The sequence below is a fragment of the Melanostigma gelatinosum genome (genome assembly GCF_949748355.1).
Source record: "Melanostigma gelatinosum genome assembly, chromosome: 2".
Classification (NCBI taxonomy): Eukaryota; Metazoa; Chordata; class Actinopteri; order Perciformes; family Zoarcidae; genus Melanostigma; species Melanostigma gelatinosum.
The window spans coordinates 9,020,682-9,047,879 of record NC_136635.1 but is presented as its reverse complement, the minus strand read 5'-3'; the positions used below and the strand labels follow the sequence as shown (position 1 = coordinate 9,047,879).

The 27,198-nt window shown below is 41.5% G+C and overlaps 1 protein-coding gene across 1 annotated transcript; it reads left to right on the top strand.

The window, feature by feature from the left end:
* The first annotated feature begins 7,884 nt into the window (after positions 1 to 7,884).
* Positions 7,885 to 21,957, top strand: LOC306794613 (AN1-type zinc finger protein 3 homolog). The gene is made up of 6 exons (XM_079292733.1): positions 7,885 to 8,226; positions 13,284 to 13,324; positions 13,644 to 13,808; positions 15,264 to 15,329; positions 17,210 to 17,428; positions 19,806 to 21,957. The coding sequence occupies exons 1-6, from the start codon at positions 8,144 to 8,146 to the stop codon at positions 19,958 to 19,960; spliced, it is 729 nt and encodes a 242-aa protein (XP_079148859.1). The 5' UTR covers positions 7,885 to 8,143; the 3' UTR covers positions 19,961 to 21,957.
* Positions 21,958 to 27,198: the final 5,241 nt, after the last annotated feature.

The window sequence follows — 27,198 nt, the reverse complement described above, 5'->3', positions numbered from 1 at the left end:
TGCACTGAGCAGAGACGAGCAGTTACACTGTGTTTCATCACTCTTTAATGGGCATTGGGTCGCAAGATGAAAGACAAAACATTTCTCATTTGGGTCCTGGGAAAAAAAAAAGTAAAATCACTCTGAATTTACAAAAAAACAACTGAATCCTTGTGTGTCTTTGTGGTGTTGGTGCTTTTGAGACGATGCAAGACAATTCTCCATTCAGTGTCAATGAAGCTCAAGGATTTGATGGCATTAAAGAAGGATACCTATGTGTGGTTGTGAAATATAATTATTCATGTTCAGAGATACACACTAAACTCACTTGGATCACAGATGAAGCAGTTTACTGCTCAGCTCAGTGTCATGAACACAGGCCTGCTACATTGATCAGGTGCATACAAATTGTGTTTTGCTGGTTTGATATTGTCACTCATCAGACAAAAAGCCCACAATTCTTTCAAAGCAGTGTCACCTTTTCCCAAATGTCGCCACAGACGCCCATTTCTTAACACTGCAAATGCAGGTGCTTTCACCATTGGGCCATAAAGGCTCAATCCCCATTGTGTCACCTCATTCGGCGATAGACAGTGACTTCAAAGACATTTTAATATTCTATTATCAATTCAAATACAGCTCTTGAGTAAGCCTATTTAGTTACTTTCCACCGCTGCTATGAATTCAGATTCAGAAATTTAGTTTTAATGTTTACATTGCAACAATATCCTAAAAACAATGTATCGACTGATACAAAAATATTACCTCTCAATCATCAATGATGGCCCACTAGAAATGTGTGTCAGTGTTTGTATCTACAGGGAGCCTGCCTTCTGTCTGTATTTTCTCATTTCTTCTCATTTTGCTGTTCGGGACTCTTCTGGACGTCAGCACAAAGCATTTGGACCCCACGTGCAGGTGTAACCCCGACCCAAAAAGCTGGCTGTGCAGCCTGTTCTCATTCCCAGGTCAAACAGCTGCTTTGTCACACAGACAGACAGAGACAGCAGACAGGACACAGCAGGACGACCTCCTCGCAGGTTTGTGAGGAGGTGTGGATGTGTTTATTTGAGCCGGAGAGGAGGGGCGGATTTTTTATGCTGACAGCAACTGACTATGTGACTATATTATACCATTGTACCAGCATTTATTTTTTCTGAAAAAGGAGAAAATCAAAAACGCTATATACAGTGTTTAAAGCTGACCTGCATTACAACCCATTCTGAACTTACAAAACTCTTCAAAGTTTTCCAGGCTGTATAACTTTCCTAAAAAGAGATGAACTGGTCGTGTAAGCTGGTTGTGATATAATCAAGTTCAGTTGCTTCCTTTCTGTTTATTTCCAGCTAGGGCTTGTCTAAATTAAACTTTGCATTAGTGCAGTGGTAGATTGATTGAACATTAATATGCTAAATATTCTGATGAAAGTGAATGTGCACTTGAACACACACACTTTCTGTACATATGCATGCGGCCTTATGCCTAAATGGACTCATACACACACACACACACACACACACACACACACACACACACACACACACACACACACACACACACACACACACATACAGTACATTCAAATATCTCATTAATGGATAGACAGCTCTGATGAGGACTCATCTGCATATTATTATCATAACATTACTGCGCTTTTCCAATCAGTTACTGAATTAGCATTTGGAACCCCGCAATCATTCAGCGACCTTTCCAAAAAACTGCATTATAATGTGTCAGTAATGAACATATGCTACAAATGAAGTCTGCGCTTGTTTTGATTGTTTCTGGATTATCAGAAATAATACTTTGAGAATAAGAATTCAATTTGCAAAAGTTTGTGTTTGTAACTCCCTGGGCTACAGTAGCTCAGGGTTGATCTGACATCCTTCCGATTCTGATATTTGACTTATTCACCGTTTGCTCCATTGAGTATTTTGTTGAATTGATTTCAGACTTAATGGTTAGAAGTGCCTGCAAATTCAGAGTTTAACTGTAAATATACTCAGCTCACTGACTTTGTCACCTGAGGGCAGAGCGAATTAAGTCTCACAGTGAGAAATAACATTTCCGCAGAGCCCTGACAAAGGTGGGAAAAAAGAACCACTTAAACATCCAGCAGAGGAGTCTATTTTGTCAACATGACCTGTTTTCCTCCATTGGAGGGCACACTTGAATAAGCAGTGGGAGTGAAGTGAGGCAGAGCCGTTTCATGTACACTGTGATCCTTTTATAGTAGAGACACATTCCCCAGATTTGTGGCTCACCCCCACCTGGCACTGCTCCAAGAAATGTCCTGGCATTGCCTTTAGTGTTAAGAACATTACGAAAAAAATGCTCTTCATTTGAATTATTATGTTTCAAATGACTGTTCTCTCACAAATGTTTCATTCATAACTTTGACAGCCTTTCTCTTGCCACTGTGAATGCCTGTTTGTCTTTCTTGTTTTTACAGCCAGATGGAAAAACACTGCAGATTTACTGAAAAGGCGATTATGTAAAGTTTGCTGAATTTATTGTCATTTATGGGGTAATGGTTATTGGTCAAATGTAGTATAACGGTACAAGTTGAAAAGTCTTAAAATCAACTCAGTAATATCAGTTACACAGCAGTACTCATTTCAAGTTTAACATTAGCAACCATACGCTATACTGGTCAGACCAGACCAAGTCAGGCTGTAGCGTTAAATCGCTTGAGTGTTTTATTGCTCATGAATTCAACGTTTCATTTGTGAGATGAATGTGTTCTTTTGTGTTGCAAACTCATATAGTCTTGCTTTAATTATCAAGCATTGTGTGGGAGAAGCCACATATTGATTTAATTTATTAATTATTCTATTAATTTATAATTTTGGCCTTCTGGCCTATAATTTTTGCCTTCTCTCTCTCTCTCTCTCTCTCTCTCTCTCTCTCTCTCTCTCAAACACAAAACACAGTTGCTCACCAATCTTAAAATGTGGATTTGTTTGTTTGCCTCATGTTTCAACCATTTCCAGGTGTGGAAGAGTCACGCTCAAGGCGTAGGATACTGCTGCTGATAAATTGCTAATGACATGATTTGACCTCGCTTTTCTCACCTTATGGGGTTTTACAATAAAAATGACTTCTGCAATGACTCCTATCAGAGACAATTAATTACAACAGAAACCTGAATATCAGGGTGACTTTTTTGTCTATGCTGCCATCCCATCTCTCTCTCTCTCTCTTTCTTTCAGTACACATTCTTTACTATCCATCTCTTTCACTGTCTTCATCTCTCCCTGCCTTTCTCTCACTCACAACCGTCTCCCTGCCCGCTCTCACACATTCATCTTCCTCTCTCTCTCTTTCTCTGCAGGCTTTTCTCTGTATTCCCTTTGATCTTCCTCCTCCTACCCTCTCCTTGCCCTGTTAAGGCTCTTCACTAACTTTAATCACTACACATTCAGCACACAGTGGGAGGCTGGATGGTTTGTGTGTGTGTGTGCTTATGTGTGTGTGTAAAAGAGTCAAAGCGAGACAGAAAAAGAGAGGAAGAGGTTAATAGACACGAACAGGCAAAGAAAGAAATTGTGTTGTAAGAGTAGGTGTACTTCTAAACATTACCTACAGCCACTGCTGCCTCACAGCCAAGTTATGATCTCCTTGTCAAAGATGTTTTTCCTCATCTGTCAATGAGAATTTGTGCAGCTAAAAATGTCACATTGATTAAAAAAGCATGTGCACTTATCATCATTCGATTGAGTTCACATCTTACCCGTCTTTCACACCAGATTGTTTTTTTTTTTTACTGCTAGCAGGATTGTTATGTCATTTTGTTTTTATTAATCATCCCTACAACTTGACCATCAGTAACTATCACTGTTTGATATGTCATTTTAGAAACAATATACAAAGTCCACATATTCAGCCCACTAATTAAAATCAATAATAGTGTGTTCACAGTTATATGACTAAATAGGTAATCCTGTTTTCTGATATACCCCATCAAAACAAATCTACAAGCTCTGACATGTTGCTTGTCCACCAGTCAATAACACACAGCATGCCTATCTTGGCATGGCATTAAAAGATAAGAAAGACTTTCATTTATGGACAAATGTGTTCACATATATTTCCCATTCAATCCATCTATAGCCTGTTGTAGAGTGCTCGGCCTCTCATATTAGCAGCCATGAATCAACTCTCTTTATCGACACATGGAGTAATGCAAGTGTAGCTGGGTAATCAGGATGCAGAGTGCAGGCTGCGATCTGTTCCTCTACCCATAAATAAAGATATTATCTTGTTACACGGGGTCTAGATGGAGCTGAAGTAACACCTTGGATAGAGATTAGACCATACTGGGCTACCACAAACTTGAACTTAAAATGATCTGGAAAACAACTCCACCTCTTGACCTTTAGCTTAATAAACAGGATGATGTAATGTTTCACAGATTTTCAAAACTTGGGAGTTGCCATTGTGACTGAAGCTCTCATTAAAGAATAGAGCAGTCAAGGAGCAGTGCAGAGCCGTGCAGCTGTCCTTCAGTGTAGGGCACAAAGCCTGCAAAATATCCGTATTCCTCAGAGAATAAGAGAGGGGTAAAGAGACTGCCAGTGTAAAATGTCATGCTGGATCTGAAATGAAATGCAGGCTTCCACGTACATTTCAAAGATACCCCGCATGGCAAGGGATACTCAACATGTGATTACACTACTGCTGGTATCTTCAGTGAGCTGAATTTACGAACCCGTGTTTGATCCAGTGTCTAATTAATTCCTTAAGTTCTTGTGTTTATAGCAGGAGAGGGGAGAGAAGAGGGTATATGGTATGAGGGGCGAGGGGATCTGTCTTTGAAGTGGTGTTCTGCAAATCTCTAGAGGATAACCAGCCTGAGGCTGGACTGTGGGGAGAAAAGCAACAACCGCTTTTCCACTACGGGCCAAAACTGGGGCCAGCCATGGCCATGTTTTCTACACTGAATTACCACTACCTGTTTATTTTAAACAATATTCCATCCGAAATACAAAGTATTAATGCGGCAATAGGTCAACAGAGAAAGGTTTGCTTTGATTGAGACTGAGAGGAAAATAACAACAACGCCTTTGCTAGCATTGCTTGGCCCTGCACTGGAATATGGGCTCTAACACTGAAAAACGAGATCCTGCAATCCTCTGCAGTATACCCCTCCCTGTGCCTAACTAGCTAATGAACTATCAGCTATCTATCTTCATTCCACCCAGGGCCCACTTGTCCTTCCCTGCAGACAGAAGCTACTCCTTGGCAGGTTTTGCTGAGGGGAATCCAAACCTCCTGGCTCTAAAGTAAAGTGTTGCATTCTTCTCAAAGTCATTTTGAGGTGAAAAACAGGATTCATTGATGCTATTTCTGTTGTCGCAGACATCACCGTCAATATTTGTGTCCATGAAACAACCCCGCTCCCAAGCAGGAAACCATACAGCTGTAATCATCTTTGACCTCAGCAAAATACTAAATCTGGTTTCTTCAGTCATTACAAGTTGCAGACGTTTTGTGGAGTAAATGCCTGCAACTGAAAATGAGGGGAAAATATAGACCAATTTCAAATTCATATTATTGTGGTGATTTTATTTTCCTGCTAACGTCACCATACAGGTTGACACACGTATAGGTCGCAGCAGGTGTAAATAATGACGACACCATCTGGCCTCAACGACTACCAACCAGTTGCCCTCACATCCCATCTGATGAAGGTGCTGGAGAGGCTGGTCTTGGCCCACGCCCGACCACAGGTGAAATCCTCACTGGACCCTCTGCAGTTTACATACCAGCCTCATGTGGGGGTGGACGACGCCATCATCTACCTGCTGCAACGAGCTCAGTCGCACCTGGATGGATCCGGTGGCTCTGTGAGAATCACTTTCTTTGATTTCTTCAGTGCATTTAACACCATCCAACCAGTGCTGCTGAGTGAGAAGCTGCGGGTAGTGGGGGTTAACGCGTCTACCGTCTCCTGGATCACTGACTACGGTACCTCACAGGCAGACCACAGTTTGTCCGACTGGGCCGTGTGCTGTCTGATACGGTGGTCAGTGATACTGGATGAATAAAGTATATATCTATCTATCTAATACAAATAATATTGTCTCAGTTCTATAAGTAAGCCATGTTAGTGAGGCAAGAATCAAACAGAGATCTGCACAGTGTTAAAAGCTCCCAGCTATTTTAATTGATCCGATACAGAGATCTTCATTAGGCATTGCCAAATCACCATCACAAAGCACCACTGATGTATTGGCAATTTCAACGGAATTGCATAGGCAACAGCTGAGGTCCATGTTTACTTCCTGTCAGCTGATGCGGATAAAAAAACAACTCACTCTATTACAATCAAATTCATGTAGAACACTACAGAATACTACAATGTGAGTTCCATGGCGTAATGACCCTTCTTTCTTTCACATATTCCTTGCACTGCGACAGGAAATAAATTGGGACACATTTGGTATGTTCACTTTTGCACCTGTGAAATGGTCTACAGGCACAAAAACATTTATCACCCAGGAGACAAAGACCAAAATCGGGTACCTCACTGCATCTACCCGATGAGTCAAAATGTGAGAGGCCTAATGGATTTTACATGTTGATGTTCAGCATATGACATTTTGCATGTATAGGTTGTTAGTAGGCTTATATGCCTATACAGCTAGGCTGAGAGGAATTTGATCTTTAGATTTAAATGTAACTTGTCATGAAATTCTGACCTGCTGATTTTGGTGCTAAATTTAATTTCAGGGCTCACCACTAGCTACTTCTTGGGATTCATCCTCGTGGGACCATATCACCTGGTGAAAAGACAAATTTCAAGGCCATTCATCCAATAGTTGTTAAATTAATTAACTCTGTTCAATAAAATGCTGAACAAACAGACTAAAGGACATCCTGAATGGCCGGCAGACATTACCATCCTAAAGCCAACAAGGATAACAACGGGTTCAGAAATCTTTCAAGGTTTGGGTAATGGTAATTTTAGGTGAAAAGAAAATACCATGAACTACTTGCAATAGCAGTTGTAACAACAATAATTATATTGATAATAATAATAAAATACCGTGATATTTCCTAAGGCAGTTATTGTACCGGGTTCAGCACACATTACACTTGATGCAGCGAAAAGCCACCGTTGCACGGTGCAAGCCACTGTTGCAAGGTGCAAGCCATAGGAAATAATGGGTTTCAGAGTTGTGCCTGAATGTGTAAGTGAACTATAACACTGTGACAGTCAGACAACATGCACAATACCAGAATCCTGAAACCAATGCAGCTAAAAGGAATTTGGTCATTGTGAACTCAAAACTAAAACATTTTATAGAACAAAAAATAAAGTTCAGCCTATTGCACACCTGTTGCTATGTAAATTTCATCAACTTACAATGAAGCATACAGTGAAAAACACGCAAGTATATTGTCACCATGATTCTGCTTTTAGGAAGCAGAAAACATGCTTTTCAAAGCTTCATGTGTTTCAAAGCAACAGACACCAGTACAATGACGGGTGTGGCATATCATTGCTACTAAAATGTGGGTCCAGTTCAACAACAGTATATATTACTGAGGCAAGTGAAGGAAATATAGACTGAATTAAATCTTTTCCGACATGAAATGTGCCTGAAACAGCAGAGAATACTGTAACATGGTATTGAGGGCTTTCTAGTTGTAGGAAGATAGTTTTGTAGGGATCATACCATATTAACTCAAGTACCTTTTAAAATGAAACCTTTAAAATCAATAATTGACCGAGTTCAAGTGGTATTTTATCATGTATATTACTCAACATATTACAACTGCATTGTTTTTTTTCCACTTTCTGTCACATCAGTGTAACATTTGTCCGTCTAGTTACTGACACCCCTCCCCTCTACGGCAGTGGTTTGCGCCTCACTCCAGCTGATCGACCCAGGATTCCCCGGTGCCTCTGCCCGTCGTTGGCTTTGCCGGCTCCAGTGTTTCAACGCCGATTTAAACTGTTATAATTCTAGGGAGTCAGTGGCCGCTCGTGTCGGCAAATCGGTCCTCGTCCAGTGAAACGTTTGAAGGATAATCTGGCCGGGGCATTGACTCTGTACTTGTCACAGCCCAGGGGGATCTGAACACAAATACGAGGCCCTCACTCCAAACCCCGGATTCACCTGCTAACGCGGAGAGCCTCACACGAAAGACCGACATGGGGGACACCGGGAGCGAGGGCAGCAAGCCACCGAGTAACGTTAACGTTGTACCCCCGCGCTGCCCCTGTGGTTTCTGGGGGTAAGACTTAATACCTCTCAAATGTCTTGCGCTTTCTTTCTCTTGACAACAGCTAGCAGAGTCGCTAGCCATTAGCGTTAGCAGCTCAAACAGGGATGAGCTGCTTTTCTTGTTATCACCCCGCCCCCCCCTCCCCATTGTTTTGTAGCATTAACTGCTAGCTAACACCAACTGGCCTCGGTAACCTTCTATAGGTAGAGAGCAGGGTACAGGTAGTGTGACAGCGGTAAGAAACTAGCTAGTTTTAAAGTTAATAAACGAAGCAGTTACTTAGATATATCACACAGGGCATTTGTTATTAAACCTTAATCTGGACCTGGGTGGAAACTAGCCATTTCATCAGTTCAAATTTGCTGTAAAGCAGGATATGTGCCAATATACTGACTCATAGTTGCACACATTGACACATTACGTTTGTTTTAGTTTTCCTAAGGCACGTTAATCATCATGAGAGCATCTTATGTGTCTAGTGTATTGGGTCACATGAGCACAAGATATCCTGATGTTTTGTGACAATTATTGATTTATTCAATGCACATGATTGTGTATGTGAGGCTAATTGATATATCTATGCCGGTCAGTTTGCAGTGGTAAACACGATTTATAGTGTAAAAAGTGTTATATATATATATATATATATATATATATATATATATATATATATATATATATATATAAATTGAGTTATTATTTGGATTAATGAATTTACCTAAATTTTATCGTAGTTTGGTACAGAGATCCCACTGTAGATATGGCTTGCTGAACTATGTTTGTAACATTACACATTGGGAGTCCAATGAGAGAATTAAGATAATAAATGTTATTGTCTGTAACTGTTATATGCTGTACTGCTGTCTTGGCTCTCATGTAAAGGAGATTATTAATCTCAATGAGGCACTTCCTGGTTAAATACATTCTACATCAAATTGAATAAAAAATTAAAAAAGGAAATTACATTTGTGTTTACCAGGTCAATGAACAAAAGAAATGTTGATAGAATTGTCAAAATGTATTCATGAGCTACAGGAGCTGCCCTAGTGCACTACCTAATTCTCTATTTACACCAGGGCACGGATCTCAATACCAGAGACCGTGTTGTTGATGAGCCACCTGATCAGACTTCACCAGGACTCAACATATTTGTATCTGCACCAAAATCATGGCATCTCTGCGTCTTGTCAAAAAGTTCCATGTTTGCTTTCAAGCTTTTATACTTTCTACATTAAACGCCCTTCACATTTACAACAGACTGTTATGACAGGTCACTGTGATACGTACCGTGATTATTTAATGTTCTGTCACTACTGTTCTCACTGTAATATCAGTCTGTCTTGTCACTATTGCAGAGTTCATTCTATATGCAGTAGTTTGCACTGTTTTGATTAAATTGTTAGTTGATGATGTGTGACTGACGTTGGAGATGATGTTCAGACATTATGTGAGAGATGAGTTTTTAAAATGTATCTGTCATTTTTAAACTGAATTAATTGGAAGTGCTGTCAGTTACAGTGTTGCCCGAGTAAGATGCAACTCCCCCATTGTCTACTTCTGTGGTAAAAGATAATTGGAGGTGAACTCGGCAGCAGTAAAGTTCATCTGCTCTTTAGCAGCAAAACACGAGTCGCTAGAACATGTATCAACAATATTTTATACCGATTCATCGTTTAAGTTGATGCAACATTTGCTAAAGTTTTCTGGTATCTTTGTGTTTTGAACAATAGGCATGTTTCTAATTTGTCTGACATTTTTATAGACCAGACAATTAATCAATCGGTTAATCAAATACATTATCCGAAGACTAACTGACAATGAAAATGATTGTTGGTTGCTACATAAGAGGACATGAAGGCCAAGCTGAGCCTGCGCTTTTAACACTAAATATAATAGTCCTGTTGTCTCTGTCAACAGTATTTCTAAGTTTATGATCACCTGGGCAAAGTATGAAGACACCAGATCATCCAGTGGAAGTTGTGATGTTTGACTTAACTAAAAGATAAACCTTATCCAAACAGTGTGCTTGGCTCATGTTTAATATCGCCATACAGTTTAACTTCCATTTATCTGGAACATGTTCAAGCTCCGTTCAAGGCGATAATCTACTAGTAATTAATGAGGACCTGAACACGTAAAACATATGTGGCGATATCATCTGACCATTAGTCAGACAGGACGTCTCATTACACAGTTGACAAGAGCGCAATGGATTGTGGGATATTGAGGGTGCACTGAGAAAAGTATGCACTGATGCTGAATTTCTCAGCGGTATTAGGATATTAAGCAGGCCTTATTGTCTGGTTATGATGGATTTGGTTTAGAAATCCGGCCCCTGACTTCGATCATCCTGCTTACATGCGTGGTGGTGAAAAGTGTGTTGGGTCCTTGGATCTTCCATCGGACAGGAGGACCATTGCATTGGGCCATTTAGCGGGAAGTGGTTGAAATCACCTGTGAGTTGTTCTGTGTGCTCCAGACCTAAAGTATGACCACATTTAAAACACAAGTTCCTTCAGGTTGTTTTATGGCATCTCTTTTTTTTGACTTTTTGACTTCATGTCTCTTTCTGCCTCGATACTTGTTTGAAGAGGCACATTCAGGGGCACCATGTATGGTTGTGATTGATGCTCTGTGGCTCATGAACCGTAAATACATCTGACATTTAGCAGCTTGTTCTTTCTTATGTTATTTCTCCCCGAGAGCAGAAGGCTTGATGGTCTCAAAGGGAACTTTGACACAGCAGGCAATGGAAGAAGGAAAAAGAAAATGTTACTCACTCCTTTTTTTTTTACCTTTCTTTACAAGGGCATCAGAGGAGTTCTCTGTGTCTCCTAATGATGATGTTGTTGCAGAGTTCTTTAGTAAAATTGAAATTAAGATTGTAGCATGCCTGATTTGGTGGAGGAAGATTTGTATTCGCAGATAGGATGAACCTGAAATAGATCCGGGATGAGCAATCACAAATGTGTCAGATTTCAGCCTATTTATTTACAGTCTGCTTGGGCAAGTTTCATGTTATCAGTTGTTAGATTAGTTTTGGTTGCAGGTGTGGATTGCTTGTGTTGGTCTCTTGTTAGTTGTGAGCATGTGTCTGTGTAGCTCAACTAGGACTTGTCTCACATGGTAGGTTGAACTTAGTCCTGTATCTTCGTCATGTCCCAACACTTTTTTTTTGTAAAAAGAAAAAAACCTTGTCTAAAGACACAGCTTCTGTCTGTTGTTGCTAGGTTACTCTAATACACACAGGGATTAGCACTAAAGATTTATAACACTGATAACATCTGTTCCTAAGGCTATAGAGAATTGCTGGATTTGTCAACAATTGCATTAAGAATTAGTTTATTAATCAGCCTTATAGTGCTATTAATAACAAAAATGATTTATATTAAATGCGTTTTTTACATTGAAGTTGCCATTTTGAATCCTTGGCGGACGTGTTGAACAAGCTCTTCCAGTTGTTATTGAAGGCCCCATCAGCAAAGCAAAACTTGTGGATATGTTCCAGGTTACGATGTAGAACCGCAGTGTATGATCTCTCCTCCCCCTGTAACATAAAACACAGCTGAGCCTCTCTGTCGCTATCTTATTCCCCGTAGATAAACCTGACATTGTCTAATTAATTCATGTACACAAGCGACACAATGTAACAACAATCAACAGACTTCTATCTGCATTTATGAAGTTATTCTGTACTTTACTGCTGTTGTCACTAGTGTTTAAGTCAACTTAGTTCCTTCAAAACGTTTATCACCCATCCAAGCCTTTGCTCCCTCGTGTCACTCAAACTGCATCACCAAGGCAACCGAGCCCGTCTTCCTGTCTGTTCCAATCAGATATTGTCATTAGTAACAGCAGTGGGCCAACGGTGTTGTCTGTTCAAACTCCACTCAGCATAACAAGCATGCCGCATGTTCTTTTTCTCACCCTTTCTCACCCCTTTTAGTTCCCTAATTAATCCGTGAGTTGATTGCCTCTGATTTATAATGGTGACAACAGGATATGACTTGTTGTTCACCCAGTACCGGCTTCCTCCCTGCCCGTGTCTCATGATTAAGGTCTCTCCTCTATTCTTACCTCTCGCTTCCTCTTTTTCTGTTCTATACCCGAGCCCACACTCACACACACAGCCACACCAGCAGGCAGACTGACTGACTGACAGCCCTCAGGTTGACTGCGGCTGACCCTACATTTAGAAATGAGGACAACGGTGTGCAACGAAGCACCCAAAATAAATAGAATGTGACTGATAGCAGCGACCGTCACGCTCAATGCGCAGACGGTAAGGACGAGGGCTGGGGGGGAGGAAATGAGAGAGGAGCCCTCTCAGAGGGGAGCTAGAGCCATCTGCTGTGATAGAGGTGTGCCACTGAAATCAGCAAGGCTTCGGTAATCAACGCCGTAACAACAGCTATTTAATGTTCTCTATCCACCATTTGGAAGGGAAAAGTATGTTTAGAAGCGTTTGTAGCTGGTCAAAAGGGGCAAGTTAATGAGGTTTGTGATGTTCTCCATTCGTGCCTCTTGCTCACCTTCATCAGACCAGCTGAGTGCTTGTCATGCCAGTTGCGTACATTGCCAACACAGATGAGAGGCCCTATCATCTTCATTTGAAATCAACTGTTTGCTTGCAACATTGGACCAACTTGTTCCACCGTACTGATGTTACCGTACTGCTGCTACTTTGTACACAATCAATGTTTATGAGTCAGAGACAACTGGCCGTTGATGTGCAGAAATAGATCTGAAGGAAAAGTCACACCTCAGTTCAGCCTCCTTGCTAGTCTGCTACTTTTGCGTTGACAGCCTCATACACGGCATCACAGTTTTAGATTCAGTGAATAATTGAATGCTTCATCTTGAACGTTTCCCTTGGATCCAAAATGAGAAATAAAGTCTTAGCGAGGGACTTTGGGGATTGTGGAAACATGTTGTTACTCTTGCTGCGTGGATACCCATCAGCAAAACACTTCTTTTTATTTTTACATCCCACTCTGCAATTTTTGGATTCTTACACAAGCAATTTGATGAACACAGTTGTTTTCTCTCTCTGCTCCTTTCCTCAGATCGAGCAAAGCTATGAATCTCTGCTCAAAATGTTTCACAGGTAAGTTCTTGTTCTTCTGTGTGCTGGTTGGCACACCCTGTGTGCGCTATGTTCACCCATGCCTCCTTATTTCAATACTCAGTGCCAAAGATACGAGTAAACAACTACATCCATTTGAATGTGATTTAAACAGAACTGTCAGTGTACCACAGTTTATAAATAGAATTGAATATCACCTGAGTTCTCCTTATGCCACACTTGTTTGGCCTGCTGTCCGAGTTAACAACCACTGCACACCCCAAAGCTGACAGATGTATTCAAACATGTTTCTCATATGCACACAAATGTCTCACCATTTACCTTTTTGCTTTCTCCATAGACATTCAGAAGAAACAGCCAGACGATGATTGTGCCCCAAAGGCCTCCTCAAGCTCCAGCAGCAACCAAGCAGACATCTTCTGCACTGAAACAAACAGCATGCCTAACTCCTCAGAAGACCCTTTGCCAGGAGAGACGGGAGCGTCATCTCTACCTGCTCAGGAAGGTAGGACACCAGTTAATCCTCCTTTTTTTAATTTCAGTTGAGTCTACTACGTTCTTGCTGCCTTTTTTCCATGAATCTATAGAGCACTCCCACTCTGAAGTGTCGAACTCAAAGTCTATGTGAAGTGGTCGTATGCCTAGTGTGCTGCAGATTTAGAAATGTGTTTTAATGCACAATCGCTCATTTTAGTGGTCAACACCAGAGTGTTGCAGCTCATAGTCCGGTTCATCTCTGCAGAAGACGGATACTAGTCTCCACCAGCAGCAGCTGCAGTGCCCCTGCCCCGGCTATATTTGTCCTCGTGGCACAGATAGAGAGAATGATAGCAAAGGGTATCCATTTAGAAGTGAAGGTTTCAAAAAGGACTCCTACAATTGCCAGTTCATCGGTCATTGCTATACCGTGACAAGGTTATTTGTAGAGGCCGGTCCAGGACATGGCCATCAAATAGATGTGCAGAACGTTGTGAAAACACGTCCCCACATTAACGCGGCCCTCTGCCTTTTAGTACAATACACGAGTACGTGATTATAGCTGATAAAAGAAGACAAGACCTTCATGGTGATAGAGTGCAGGGACGACATATTTTTAATGGCCAACCCCCGGAAGTTGGCATCGCACTTGTTCCCTCGACAAAAAGCCGATGGGATGTTATTTTCCACTGGTTTGTGGATTATTGCTGAAAATAAGTTTTTGACACTTACGTGATTTGTTCAGCAAGATAATCTTCACAAATGAACATCTCTTTCATGATCTTTGAAGCGTCAATACAATCGGCAGAATGTAAATGTGCTACACCAGCACCACACAAGTACACACACACCAGGGCTGTTAAGGCAGACTAGTCGGCTTGATGACAATTTGTCGCCTCATTTAGTTCACCTTTTTTTTTGAAGTCACGCTAAAAGCTTCAGAATCATGAGACGGGTATTTACTGATGTATTTTATATCATAGAAGAAACAGTTAAAAGTCTCTTACGCTGGTGTTAACCACAGATCTATTCTCAGGCATCTAACCAACAACCCATTGACTTCGGGACAAGGGAAGCAGAAGTGCAAACATTCTCACTTATTTCTGGGTTTCAGGACTCATTGCTGCAGCACTCTATTCACTCACTAGCTGAAGGGGGGCACACTGCGGCCCCCCTTCCTCCCAGATATCTACCACAGTCTTCTTCTGAAAGAAAACAAAAAAGCTCAAGGCATATTCAAGGATTTTTTTTAGAAATCTTGCTACCTTGTAGAAAACGGTACCAGCATCCTCTGTTTTTAGATGATTTATTGTGGAATTATTTATCGCTCTGTTCTAAATCAATATAGCCTGAGGACATTTGATTTTGTTTTACACTTAAATGAGAGAAATTACAACAAAGTCTTACAAGAAACGAGTGTCCCTATGTCCTCTCTTTCCTTTCTTTCTCATCTTCTCCCTTTTTCTCACCGCATCTCTTTCAGAAGTATCCAGCACAGACACAGTCTTCAGTTCACTCTCCACTCCCACAAAACGCTCCTTTGAGTCAGGTATGCCTCCGCTCTGCCGTTACAATGTCCATTATTGTGTTTTGCACTGTGTGCTTGTCATGTCCACTTAAGGTATTGGAATAGGGGAACCATTAGCATAAACGGCAACGGATTGATCCAAAATAGCCGGGTTAATTGTGCTTCCAGTGGAAACGGCAGAGGGGAGGATATCGGGGATGCAATGTATCTGCAAACAGGTGCAAATATAAAGCGCTTACTAGACTATTTATATATATATATATATATATATATATATATATATATATATAAATATATATATATTTATTTATATATATATATATATAAATAAATATATATATTTATATATATATATATATAAATAAATATATATATTTATATATATACTATGTGTGTGTGTGTATATATATGTATACATACTTCTAAATCACTGTCACATCACAAGAAGAAGGGCCTGTGTTTGATTCTACCAATTTAGAAATAGACTGAGAAGATGGGTCGCAGTGACGCTCCTCTGACAGAGCTGAAACATGGAGGATGCATGGAGGTGGTGTACGCTGTAGCATTATGTATTAAAATAAGTCAAACAAGGCGGGTGTCTAAACAGTTTCCCTTCATTGTGCTTTCACCGTTCGTTGACACTACCTGCTACAGTAACGCACGGGAAAACCTGCACATGACTTAAGACAACTGCAGAGCAGGCCAGGCTTAGCAATGGTGTGTGAACATGTGGATCCCTGGTCTAATGCAGCGGGATCATGTGAGCGCACACATGCACACGCAGCATCATTTAAACCTTGTGATGTGGCTGAGTGGACCCTTCACTTTTTTACTCTCTCTAAATGTGTTTTGGGTTAAAGCCTGGATGCACTTTTGTGCAACCTATAACACTTAAATCAGCGTTTTTTGACATTTCAGCCGCTGTAAATTGGCCACAGAGATTTGCCAGGATAACGAAAAAGGCTGGCACAACATGCACATGTACAGACGCACATGTTCGATGGATCCCTAAAGGTGCTACAGCACCTTTAGGGATCGATGGGGCCTGCTAGGGGGGATCTGGCTGCTTAGCTTGGCCTAGTTCTCAGAGATTTATTGAGTGCTGATCAGCATTCGGCCGGGCCAGAGAAAAAGTCTGCAGGATTGATGAGAAAAAGCTGAGTTGAAATTCCAGCCGAACAGAGAAAGTGGCTCCATGCTCTCCCGGTCTCAGGTGCTGGGTTGAATGCCGTCACATGCAGGAGAAGCATTCGTCTCCAAAGCTCCTTTTTGTTTAACACAAAGAGGCGTTTTTGTTCCAGCGTTCCATCAACTGTTTATATTAAATCAGATTTGTTATGGAGCTTATTATTGGATAGTTTCTCTTGAAATTCTAGTCAAAGCTGAAGTTCTGGACACTCAGGAGATGAATGCTTTTTGGTATTATTATGTGTGTAGGGCGACTATTAAAAGGTGGAGAAGGTTTGGCTGTAAGTAGATTTGTAGATTTTATTCAAAACCATTTCTTGCAGATTGATTAACCTTCACATGCTTTGTATCTGGCAACTACAGAAAACAGAATATAATACAATCATTTATGTTGCCATTATTACCCTTTGTTGATCAGTAGAGTATAAACAGGTGGGATGGAGATGTCTAGTTGCATTGCATAGTCAACTTTTAGCCAAATAGAAATGGAAAAAGATGTCTCATGTCCACTGTTCAATCAAGGTTTCACTATTCATTTACATTTTGTTCCAAACTTCCAGATCCACTGCATTAACAGTATTTACAGAAACATCTGCTTTACATTCTCTTAATATTGTGACAAATACAAGAATGTTAAATGTGAAAAATAATTCATGGAGCTCAGCGATTGGTATTAATAGCGGGGTTTTTTTTCTTCTTTTTTTTCTCTCCAGCCTCGGAGTCGGAAAGTGACGTTTCACCCGAGAAGAGAGCAAGAGTGGGTGACGTACCAGAGGGTGACGAGTCTTCATCGTCATCTTTGTCTGCATCATCATCATCATCATCCTCCTCTTCGTCCCGCAGTGGCTCTAAACAGCGGAGCCGCAAACGTTGCCATCGCTGCCAAACCAAACTGGAGCTGGTTCAGCAAGAGCTGGGTTCCTGTCGCTGTGGTACGATGATGCAACTTTACACACACAAACAACACGTTGGCTCACGTATTTCAACCCATGACCAGATGTACGCTAATACCTGTGCATGCACAGGCTCACTCACACACAAGAGCATCAGAAGAGTATTAAGACCTTGTGTGTATTGCATGTGACTTTTTCAGTGGTTAATAGTTGCCTCCTAAATAGATAACTACGTGTTGGTTAAATTGGTCATAGTTTTGAGAGTTTTACATAGTGTGCAGTGAAATGCATCACTCCCTGACCATGTGTTTTTGTGTTGATGATCAGAAGAGTGCCTCTGCTAGCCTTGGGGGACCATTACAGAAAGCCTGAACGCTTCACATTGCACATAAAACATAAGCCAATTACCCCGAACACTAATGCAGTTTAAAGCAATACTTAGCTTGCTAATCAACTTGTTTGCATACAAATTAAAGTGCTTAAAAAGTCACAGCTCTTCGCTGCTTAAAGACCATCTGCTTAAACCCACGCAACAATTTCTAAATTGGAAATTGACTTTCCTGTTTTTTCCCCCACCAGGCACTGCTTAATGCACGGGGCCATCCATCCTTAATAGTCCAGCGCTCACGATGAAAACATGCTTTTACAGACTGAAGGGGAAATGGTGGCAATTATGGTGATATCGGTCTATTGCTTTAATTGCAAATTACTTTGCTAATGCTTCTGCAAAATGTTTCACAGTGTAAGCCAAGAAGGTCTGATAATGAGTTGAAAGCACGGACGCTTTTCAGATCGTGAATGGGGGAAGAAAATAAAGCTCTGATGGAGCTGATGGAGTATCTGATCCAATGTCGTCACGCTCGATAGACTTTTGCTGTTCCGCAGTGGCTGTAATATTCATCTGACTAGGTCTTAGAATGAAACGGAACTTAAAAAGCTAATTAGATCGTCAGGTTCTCATCTGAGATCCAACAGAAGCAGGACCCTTAATCCGGACTGGTACTTTCCCTTGTCTTTCTCTTTGCAAAGCAATGGTCCGAAAATGAGAGAAACACCGTTTCCATAACCAGTAACCGTTGACAACGACTCCAGTATGTGAAGATAAGCTGTGGTGTTCTCAATTTACTGTAGTTTAAGTCAGAAATCATTGTGTGTGTGTGTGTGTGTGTGTGTGTGTGTGTGTGTGTGTGTGTGTGTGTGTGTGTGTGTGTGTGTTCGTGTTCAGCAACTCTCATGAAATAGCTTTTTTTTCCATTTCCACCTGAGGTAGAATAAATATTTCAGACAGCTTGGATTTTATGCAATAAAAACTTTGAAAAGCTAAATTTCCTCGCAGCTCATTGATGTTTTAAAACTCGATTCACTGTTCAGTTGCAAAAACACCTGCAGTGAGCTTGGTGGAAACTTTTGGGGGTTTCTGATAAGGGAATAACAAAATAAGTATGGTATCTCTGACTTAGAAAATATTGCAGTAAAGTCCTACATAGCTTGCTTATCGGTGGGTGCAGTTGTGTATTGGTGTAGTGGAAATCCGTTGTTTTCTGGCACCTGACAATGAATGCTTGAGGCATCGTTTGTGTTTGTTTTGCATTTTAAAATAGAGAGATTTGTAAATGCTTTTGTTCGTCGTATTTGTTGTGGTCGTGTCTTCCATTGGTCCTCTACTGTGTCATCAAGGCATTTTTTCTTGCATCAAAGCAACTGGAAGTAGTTTTGATTCCCAATGTTGCCCCCAGTGTCGAGCAGCCCGTCCCCCCTTTTGTTTTTAAAAGCCTCAAAATGTTACACAACTTTCTCCCTACCACTCCGTTCACGTGCGCTGTAATCGCATCGATTTTAATTGCGTAGCAACCAGCTGTCAAACTGTTTTTAATCACCACTCACTGAATGCCAGCAGTGTTATCATGTGTATTAATGAATGAATTCAAGACGACGAGAGCTAACGAGCTTCTCTGAGCTTAACGAGCCTCCTAGAGTGGCAGCAGGGCCTTTTGTTGAGCGTGCTACAGTCGAGCCGGAGAGTCAGTGAGACGGATGAGGCTGTTGAATGGAGTCAAAAGAGGAAGCTATTAACCAGAATGTCTTCTCTGGTAACCAGACCTTTTTCACAAAGGCATGGTTGCAGCGCCGTAAATATTATCTGTCCTGAGCCATTTAGAAAGACTTGTATAATAGAGATCTGTTTGCCAGCCTGTACTGCTTTTGTTTTTTACCTGTTGTATAATTTGTATGTAGAAATGCATGTTTAATGCATTGTTTAAACATCGTACTATACTGTGTTCTGTCTCCTGTTTCTTTGTTCAGGTTGTTCTAAGTTGAAGTGCAGCCGCAGTGATATTTGTATATTTACTGAAATTGGCAAACTAACCCCTCTCTCCCTCTTGTACACCCATACCCCCCCTCACCCTCCCTCCAGGTTATGTCTTCTGTATGCTCCATCGGCTTCCCGAGCAGCACGAGTGTCTGTTTGACCACCTGGGCCGTGGTCGCCAGGAGGCGGTCCTGAAGATGGTCAAGCTCGACCGCAAGGTGGGCCGCTCGTGCCAGCGCATCGGAGAAGAGTGCTCCTGAGCGGCCGCTCCCTGAGAAGATGCTCAGTGTTCAGACGGTGTCTTAGCACCGACAGGGATTTGATTTTTTTCTTTTGATTTTGTTTTCTTCTCATTTTGTTTTTCAAGATTTTTGCAGGTTTTTTGGATACAAGCCTCCACCCTTTCTTTTAAATGATGCTTGCTCTTTTGAAACCCCGCTGTTACCCCGTATCCCCGTTGTTTTCTGCTTCTGTTGGCTTGATCACATCCCTGCTGCTAAGATGCATTTTGGAAAAATCGCAACCCAGGAATGACAGAACAATAAAGAGCAAAGGAAATATACAATTTCTTAACTTTTGTTTTTGCAAGCTCCTGACTACACAAGTGTGAGCAGAGTAAGATGACGAGAAGAAAATGCAATGCTTTATACAACCGTTTGTCCCGGAAGCCAGTTTAAGACGACCGTATACTCTTTACCTCAAAAAAAAGAAAAGAAAAGAAAGATTGACAAGAAGGAGGAGAAAAGGATGGTTACCCTTTGTGCTGTGGCGCTGTTTATAGACTGTGCTCTTTACCTCAAAATCAGACAGAGCTGCTTTGTACTCTGCGCCAAGCATGGACTTTGTGAAGCAAACCAAGCAAGCCAGCCTCAGTTTAAGTCAGTGTCTTACCCCCCCCCTGGCCGTCCACTACCCCATTAGAAACATCTGTTCATCATCCACCTCAGGATATCAAAGCCCAACCTTCACCCACTTGCATCCTTCTCCTTTCCTCTACAGGACACCTGTTTACTCCTTTGTTTGTTGTAAGATGATTCAGAAGGTGTTTCTGCTCTGTTGCACTGGGCTGATATTGTAATTCCAGATTCAGAACTTGCGGTGTGAGCCGGATTCAGACACGTGGAAGTGAGCCGGTTGTCCGTGGATTGCACACTGATCAGTCATCAACGTTGGGATGTGATTGATCGAGACTTAATGTGTGGCAGATTTTCTCTGCCGTCTTCTTTTCGTCTCGGTCTTCATCTCCCCATTCCCGCACGACGACGTGTCCTCTCCACACGTCTGTTTTTAACAACATGTGGATTACGTGTGCTGGATGTGTACCGACTTCAGGACGACAGCATTGACGGGACGTTTATGGAAATTTGCGCACGATTTAGGACTGACCCTGAAATGTGTGCGTTGTGTACGTCCACACGTCTCTACACTTTTACAAATACGCTCTCTCTCTCTCTCTCTCTCTCTCTCTCTCTCTCGCTCTCGCTCTCTCTCTCTCACACCTTTGTTGTTTCATGTGCTCGGCTGTTGTTCACATTGAGCACAAGCAGGTAAGATCAGACATTGCTGTTGAGTTTGGACTGAAGCTGAGAAGGCAGAGCGCCACTCAGAGGTTCCTGTTCAAAACGTGTGATGGTTGTTACAGTTCAGGTTTCGCATAATGTCTTAGGCCTTCATTTCAATTATCCACATTTAAAGGTAATTTGATACGGAACTATTTGGTTGTCAGTACTTTCATTTCCCTCCTTTCTTTTAGGCGCCGTGTTTTCATTTCCAGCTTAGCACGATGTGAGCTCACAAGCATTCTCCTCCTGCCTTTCACTTTTCTCATCTCATCTTTCACCTTATTGATTGCTCTACTTTTTCCGTATGTCACCCTCTCTGTCTCCCCCTCCCTCTTTCTTGCTGTAGAGGAGGGAGGGAGGGAGGGAGGGGGCGGCCGGGGGTGAGCAGTGCGCTGAAAGTTAAAATCAGCAAATAATTACTTGCCAAATGTTTTCCTGGTGCACTATGGAAGGAATGAACAGAAGATGCATAATGAATGAATATTCTGTATCTTAAAGAAACCCTTATTTAACCCCTTTTTGCTTTTCACTCACGTTAGTGTCGAACTGCTTTTCTTTTTGGTTGTAATGTGGTTATAAAATGGGAAGATGAACGTGGAAAATTCTATATTTTTGTTTCCATTGTTTTTACTTTATGCTAACCCCCTTTCCAACTTTTTCTTTTTCTGAGAAAGAATAAACTGGATTAGACAAAGTGTGAACAGCTCTCGTGTGCTTATTGACATGATGGATGGAAAGATGAAGGACAAGAGCCGATGCTGCAGTCGCTCTCTGGAAGAGGAAATCTAAGAGTGGGACGAGCATACATACATATCTGCATTTGTAATGGCTGTGAGTTGAGGTTGGTTAGAGTTGAAGCCTTCTTGCACCGTGTCTTATCATCCCGATGTAAACAACTTTAATGCTCACAGAGGGTTGTTTATAAGCCTTCTCTCATTTACTCACAGATCTGTCTGTGTGTTTGTGCTCGCTGATGGAGAATTCTGACTAGAGAAGCTTCTGATGGCAGCAATGAGCCTTGTGGGCCGGCTGCACTCATTAACATATGTAGCCACGATCAATAAGCATCTTCAAACGTTGAAGCTGGCCCGTCGTCAGCCTGAGCGTAATCTCTCACCCTCCTCCTCGCCTGAACTCTGCCTAAACTAAGGAAGTTAGCGTCTAAATGTGAAGGTTCTCCTTTGTTCAGGGTTTGAACATTTAAATCTCTTAAACCCCGTCCTGTGTGTCCTTATGTAACTCTCCTTTTACATCCGTGTCAATTCTTCCGTCAAAGTTTCTCAGCCTTGGTGGGGTTTTTTTTGTTTTTGTTTTTGTCCAGCAGCATGGAAACGTACAAGTTTGCATTTAAGTGCCGAAGTGTCCTTTGCTCAGGGACACTTCGGCACAGGACACGTGGTAGCTAAGGATCGAACCGCCAACCTTGCATTTTTTTACTTCAAATATATAATTTCTATATGATCAATTTGGGGCTCCCGCTATGCTCCTAGTTGTACAAAAGCATGCCATATGTTGACATACAGAACTTCTCTAAATGCTGATATTTCTTTTCTGACCCGACTCCCAATTATTTCCAATGAAGAGTAGTGATGGACCTGATTTTCCTTCTTTTGAATTTGGCTGGAATACATTGTGGTTTTCTTCTAATCTTAAGCTTTCTTGAGCCCTCTCTTTGTTTTGGTTGTCAGTGTCTGCACTCTCTTGTGTTTTATGTTGTCTTGATTATAGCCTGACACACAGGATGAAGCTCAGTGCCAGGATTGGGTTGGAACGAGAAGCATGTTTGCTGGATGCTGCCATAGCTTTCGAGGGGGATTTGGGGGATAAAATGATGTGGCCAGTGATAAGTAATCTCCTTACAGCTCAACAAACAAGGACGCCTGCTCATCTTACCGCCTTGATTGGCTAACATTAGTTTTATACACCATCCTTGTATTGGATTTTGCTTTTTTTTACACACTTAGAGACTCTTTCGCTCCTCTATCTGTGCCTTCATGTCTCCACTGTTGAATCCAGTATTTTGTGCTGAACAAAACGCTAGAATCCTACATCAGTGTGAGAATGATCTCAGACATACAGTAAACGCAATGGAAGGTGACGATGTCCGAAGTAATCACAGGATCGGTTTCACTGGCTTATGCGTCATCGTCTTATTTCCAGGCAGCGCTGATCTTACTCAGTCTGATGGTAAAGTCGCTTATTCGTCTTCATACATTTGTTGAGCACTGCCTGTAATTGCATTCATTATATCCACTTTGACTGGCATGATGTTCCTTCCTCATCTATTAAGCAAATAAATGACACGAACAACAGACATCAGATCTTCTTAACGGAGCTTATTGAGTCAAACAGATTTAATCATCCTATTCTTCAAATGTGTCATAATAAGAATCTAGCCAGAACACCATAGTAAACGGCTTAAATAATTCAGGAGATACAGTTACAAAGTAGCTGCAGAGAAAATGAGTCATGGAATTATAGGACAACATAAAGGTCTAAATTGCTGCTTCAATGATACCAAAGGCAACACATTTCTCTTTCCTCTATTTGGTGTTCAGATGCAGTCGGCAGCTGTTTTGAGCTCTGATGCTGTAAACACACGGTCCACTACCTGCCCAGCACCGAACGGCGGACGGACACAGTTGGAGACTAGCTGGTGAACATATTGGAGCATTTAGCAGCGTGTGTGCCGACAATTTCCCGTAGGAGCTACAAGAGAGTGACTATCGCGACTCCAAATGAATGATAATGGTATTCCGTATGGGTTGGATGTGTAATTCGCCATTATTTTCCCGAACAAGTTCACCATAAAGGTGATCACAGCTTCTTTCTGTTGCCCCGAGTGCTTCACACACATTAGACTGTGGTCACGTTCTGAAAGTGTCTTGTAAAGAAAAGTAGTTTAACTCTATCATTAAACAATCACTTTGAAACGCATTCATCGCCATGCGTTCCTGCAGATGTTACCTAAGATGCCGACCTGCTGTTAGCATGAGTTGAGATGCGTTGGTGAACATTCTTTGAGTGTGACTCTATATCCACAGACCCATACGGCATAATCCCTTCCCAAAACCATAGCTAATGACTCCCGCACCGTTCATCACCATCCCAACCATCTTTAACCGCCACAAACTGACAGTGTGCTGCAGGAGCCTCCAACAGGCATGCTGCTGACATTTGGTCCGGTTTAAGAAAGAGGAAATGAACAGCGGCGTGGAAGACCCAATCCCAGTGTAGCCATTACTGTCGGTCGGACATTGCTTTCTCATGTGACCTTTAAGGAGGACGCTGACTGCACACTTCTCTTCAGTTGTAGGATGACTTTAACAGAGTGAGCTCAACCAGTGGAAAGGGTGAGACTACAATGAAGAAATGCTGATGAACTGGGAGTTGTGTATTACAGCGCAGAGAGGCCTCTATAGGATGCAAGGAGAGAAGGCGAGAGGTTTGAAGTTGCCAAAGGACGAGCTCAGTTTCACAAAGCTTTGTTGATCTTACGGGTTAACGGATGTGTGTGTAATTTTCTGCCTTGATTTTCTGTCCATCTTGCAAACAAACTGTTCGGTATAGTGAGAGAGGGAGAAGCGTGTTATATCATCAGCCTGTATTTACCTGATTAATGACCTGCTTCACACCTTATCGTTTAAGGAAACCGAAGGCTAAACAATCCCCACGGTCAATAACATTTAAAACAACTCTGCTAGAACAATCGAATTCAACCTTTACTAAAAAGGGTTCAAGGCTTTGCACAAAAACTCTGTCCTGGTTGCAGATATCTCGAAGGCCTTCTGTTCAAGCGTAAATGTTTTCTTTGCAACATTTTCTGCTGTTCAATCTTGCACATTGATTTCACATTAGCCCACTGTGAGGTAAAGCTGTCGGATAAACAGCACACTGTCATGTTTTAATTACTTGCATAAAGAGAAAACGAGCCATCATCAGCTGGAGCATTTTTTGCTGCGATAAGTTTGCGTTGCAGTTCATATTTTCGCAGCACCCACTCTGTCTATTTCTCATTCCATAACAAGGCCCAAAACCAACGACAGCGTCTCATTCCCCTCCAAATAGCATTGTCCTTAGTGTAGTCATCGTTTGCAGTGTGCCAGTTTAAAGCTTCCATTATTTGACTGTCTGGGTGGCTGCCGCTATTGATTTCCTGTTTCTCAATTCTCTAAACAGAAGCCAAACTTTGCAGCTTGTATGGATCTCTCCTCTCTCTCTGTTTCTCTCTCCCCCCCCCCGTCTTTCTCACCTATCCTTCGTCTTCCACAGCCTTATCTCTAAACTGTCCTCTCTTAGCTTTCCGCTCTTTCTTACTCATCGGTGTAATGTTCTGCTCTATTTCTGTCGCCGGTATATCGATGGTCTGTTCCCGTGACCCAGAGCTTCAAAAAATGTAAATCCAGTTTGGACCAAAGAAGCAGCTTTGACAGCTGGAGCAAAACATACGGCCCACGTTGTGCTTCAGTGGATTTAAACAACCACATTGGCTTTTGGGGGGCAGAATATCCTCTTTTTATCAACTTTCTGACATCTGATTAAAATTGGCAGCTATAATGCATCCCTCTTGTTAGTAAATAGTGCCACGTATTGTCCGGTAAAACACTACATGTGCTTAAGCGTTACCATGCAATGAAAAGGACACAATAACATGCTAAAATATGAACTCCATTTGGATAATCCTGCTCAGCCTGTGAAAACAAGTGTATGATCTCTTCTCTGGCTCTTGGCTTTGAGCTTTTTATAGTCGGAGCAAACAACTCTGATTATGTCAGATATCCGATCATATGATTTGACATGAGAGCTCGTATTTCTATGCAGACTTGGGGTGTGGAGTTTAAAGGATATGCATATTTACCAGGCAGGGAGGGTCTGACAGAGTATGCCATGACGTTGCATTACAGTAATGTTAGGGAATGTTTCACACGTTTTTTGGAGCTTGGCCCATGACTAAATGTAAGGATATCCTAGCCTCTGCTTGATCAATTTTGTAATTTGTTTGGGAGTCAAGAAAGAATCGGGAATCTCGGATAACAACATGCACAGAGGGAGAGTGACTGGATTCTCTGCTCAGGTCGACATTACTCCACTATTTTTAAACAGCAAATAGTTGTTTGCTGCTATATTAAAGCTGTGAATGTTCCATATTTAAAAAAAAAGTGTTTTCTTGAAAGTCTTTTTTATTAAATGGGACTATATAACAATATCATTTAAGAGTGGCAATGCCGAAGAACATTCAAGACTGTGCTAAGCACTTGCTATCATTTCTAGCATTAGCATTGCAAATCCAGTTTTCATTATGGGGGTTTAAAACAATGACATTTAACCTCCGAAAAAAAATAACTTCTCTTATCTTAACTTATTAGTAGAAACTATACATTTACTTTTTAAAGCTGTGGGTGACACACAATATTAAGCCCTCATTGCATTACAAAAGTATACCTACTTTTCCTTCATAAAGCATTATGTCAGCCATTATCAGTCATAAGACATTCATAAGATGTTACATGTTGCATTGAGTCTCATGAACATCGGTGTGCTTTCTGTTGCCATCATGGATTGATGTGTGGTCATTCTCTGCTTCAAGCTAAGTAAGGCATGTGTTGAACTGAATCCAGGGAACACACTTTTCTGCAGGGCTCTGACAAGGAACCGGACACAAATCATGAGTCCACATTCATAACCTTGACAGAGCATGACAGACTTCCAAAGTGTCTAAAAACAGCCTAAACTAAGCTATGTTAAAAGAACACCACCAACTGACGGGGAATACTGTCAGTCTGCGACCCACAGACCCCACGTTCTTGGATGTCTCAAAAATAACATCGGAAAATACCAGAAATAATTGTAATGGATTGAAGAGTGTCTCACACTGCAACTGGTTTTATATCTAAATCTGTTTTCGCTCATACAGCCACAGTGATTTTGATAAGATG

What these genes read in the sequence shown, in the direction of transcription:
- LOC306794613 (XM_079292733.1), top strand. Translation starts at nt 8,144, where the DNA reads ATGGGGGACACCGGGAGCGAGGGCAGCAAGCCACCGAGTAACGTTAAC. An exon ending in TGCCCCTGTGGTTTCTGGGG is followed by an intron (nt 8,227 to 13,283) that starts GTAAGACTTAAT and finishes TCCTTTCCTCAG; the next exon opens with ATCGAGCAAAGCTATGAATC. An exon ending in AAAACGCTCCTTTGAGTCAG is followed by an intron (nt 15,330 to 17,209) that starts GTATGCCTCCGC and finishes TTTTCTCTCCAG; the next exon opens with CCTCGGAGTCGGAAAGTGAC.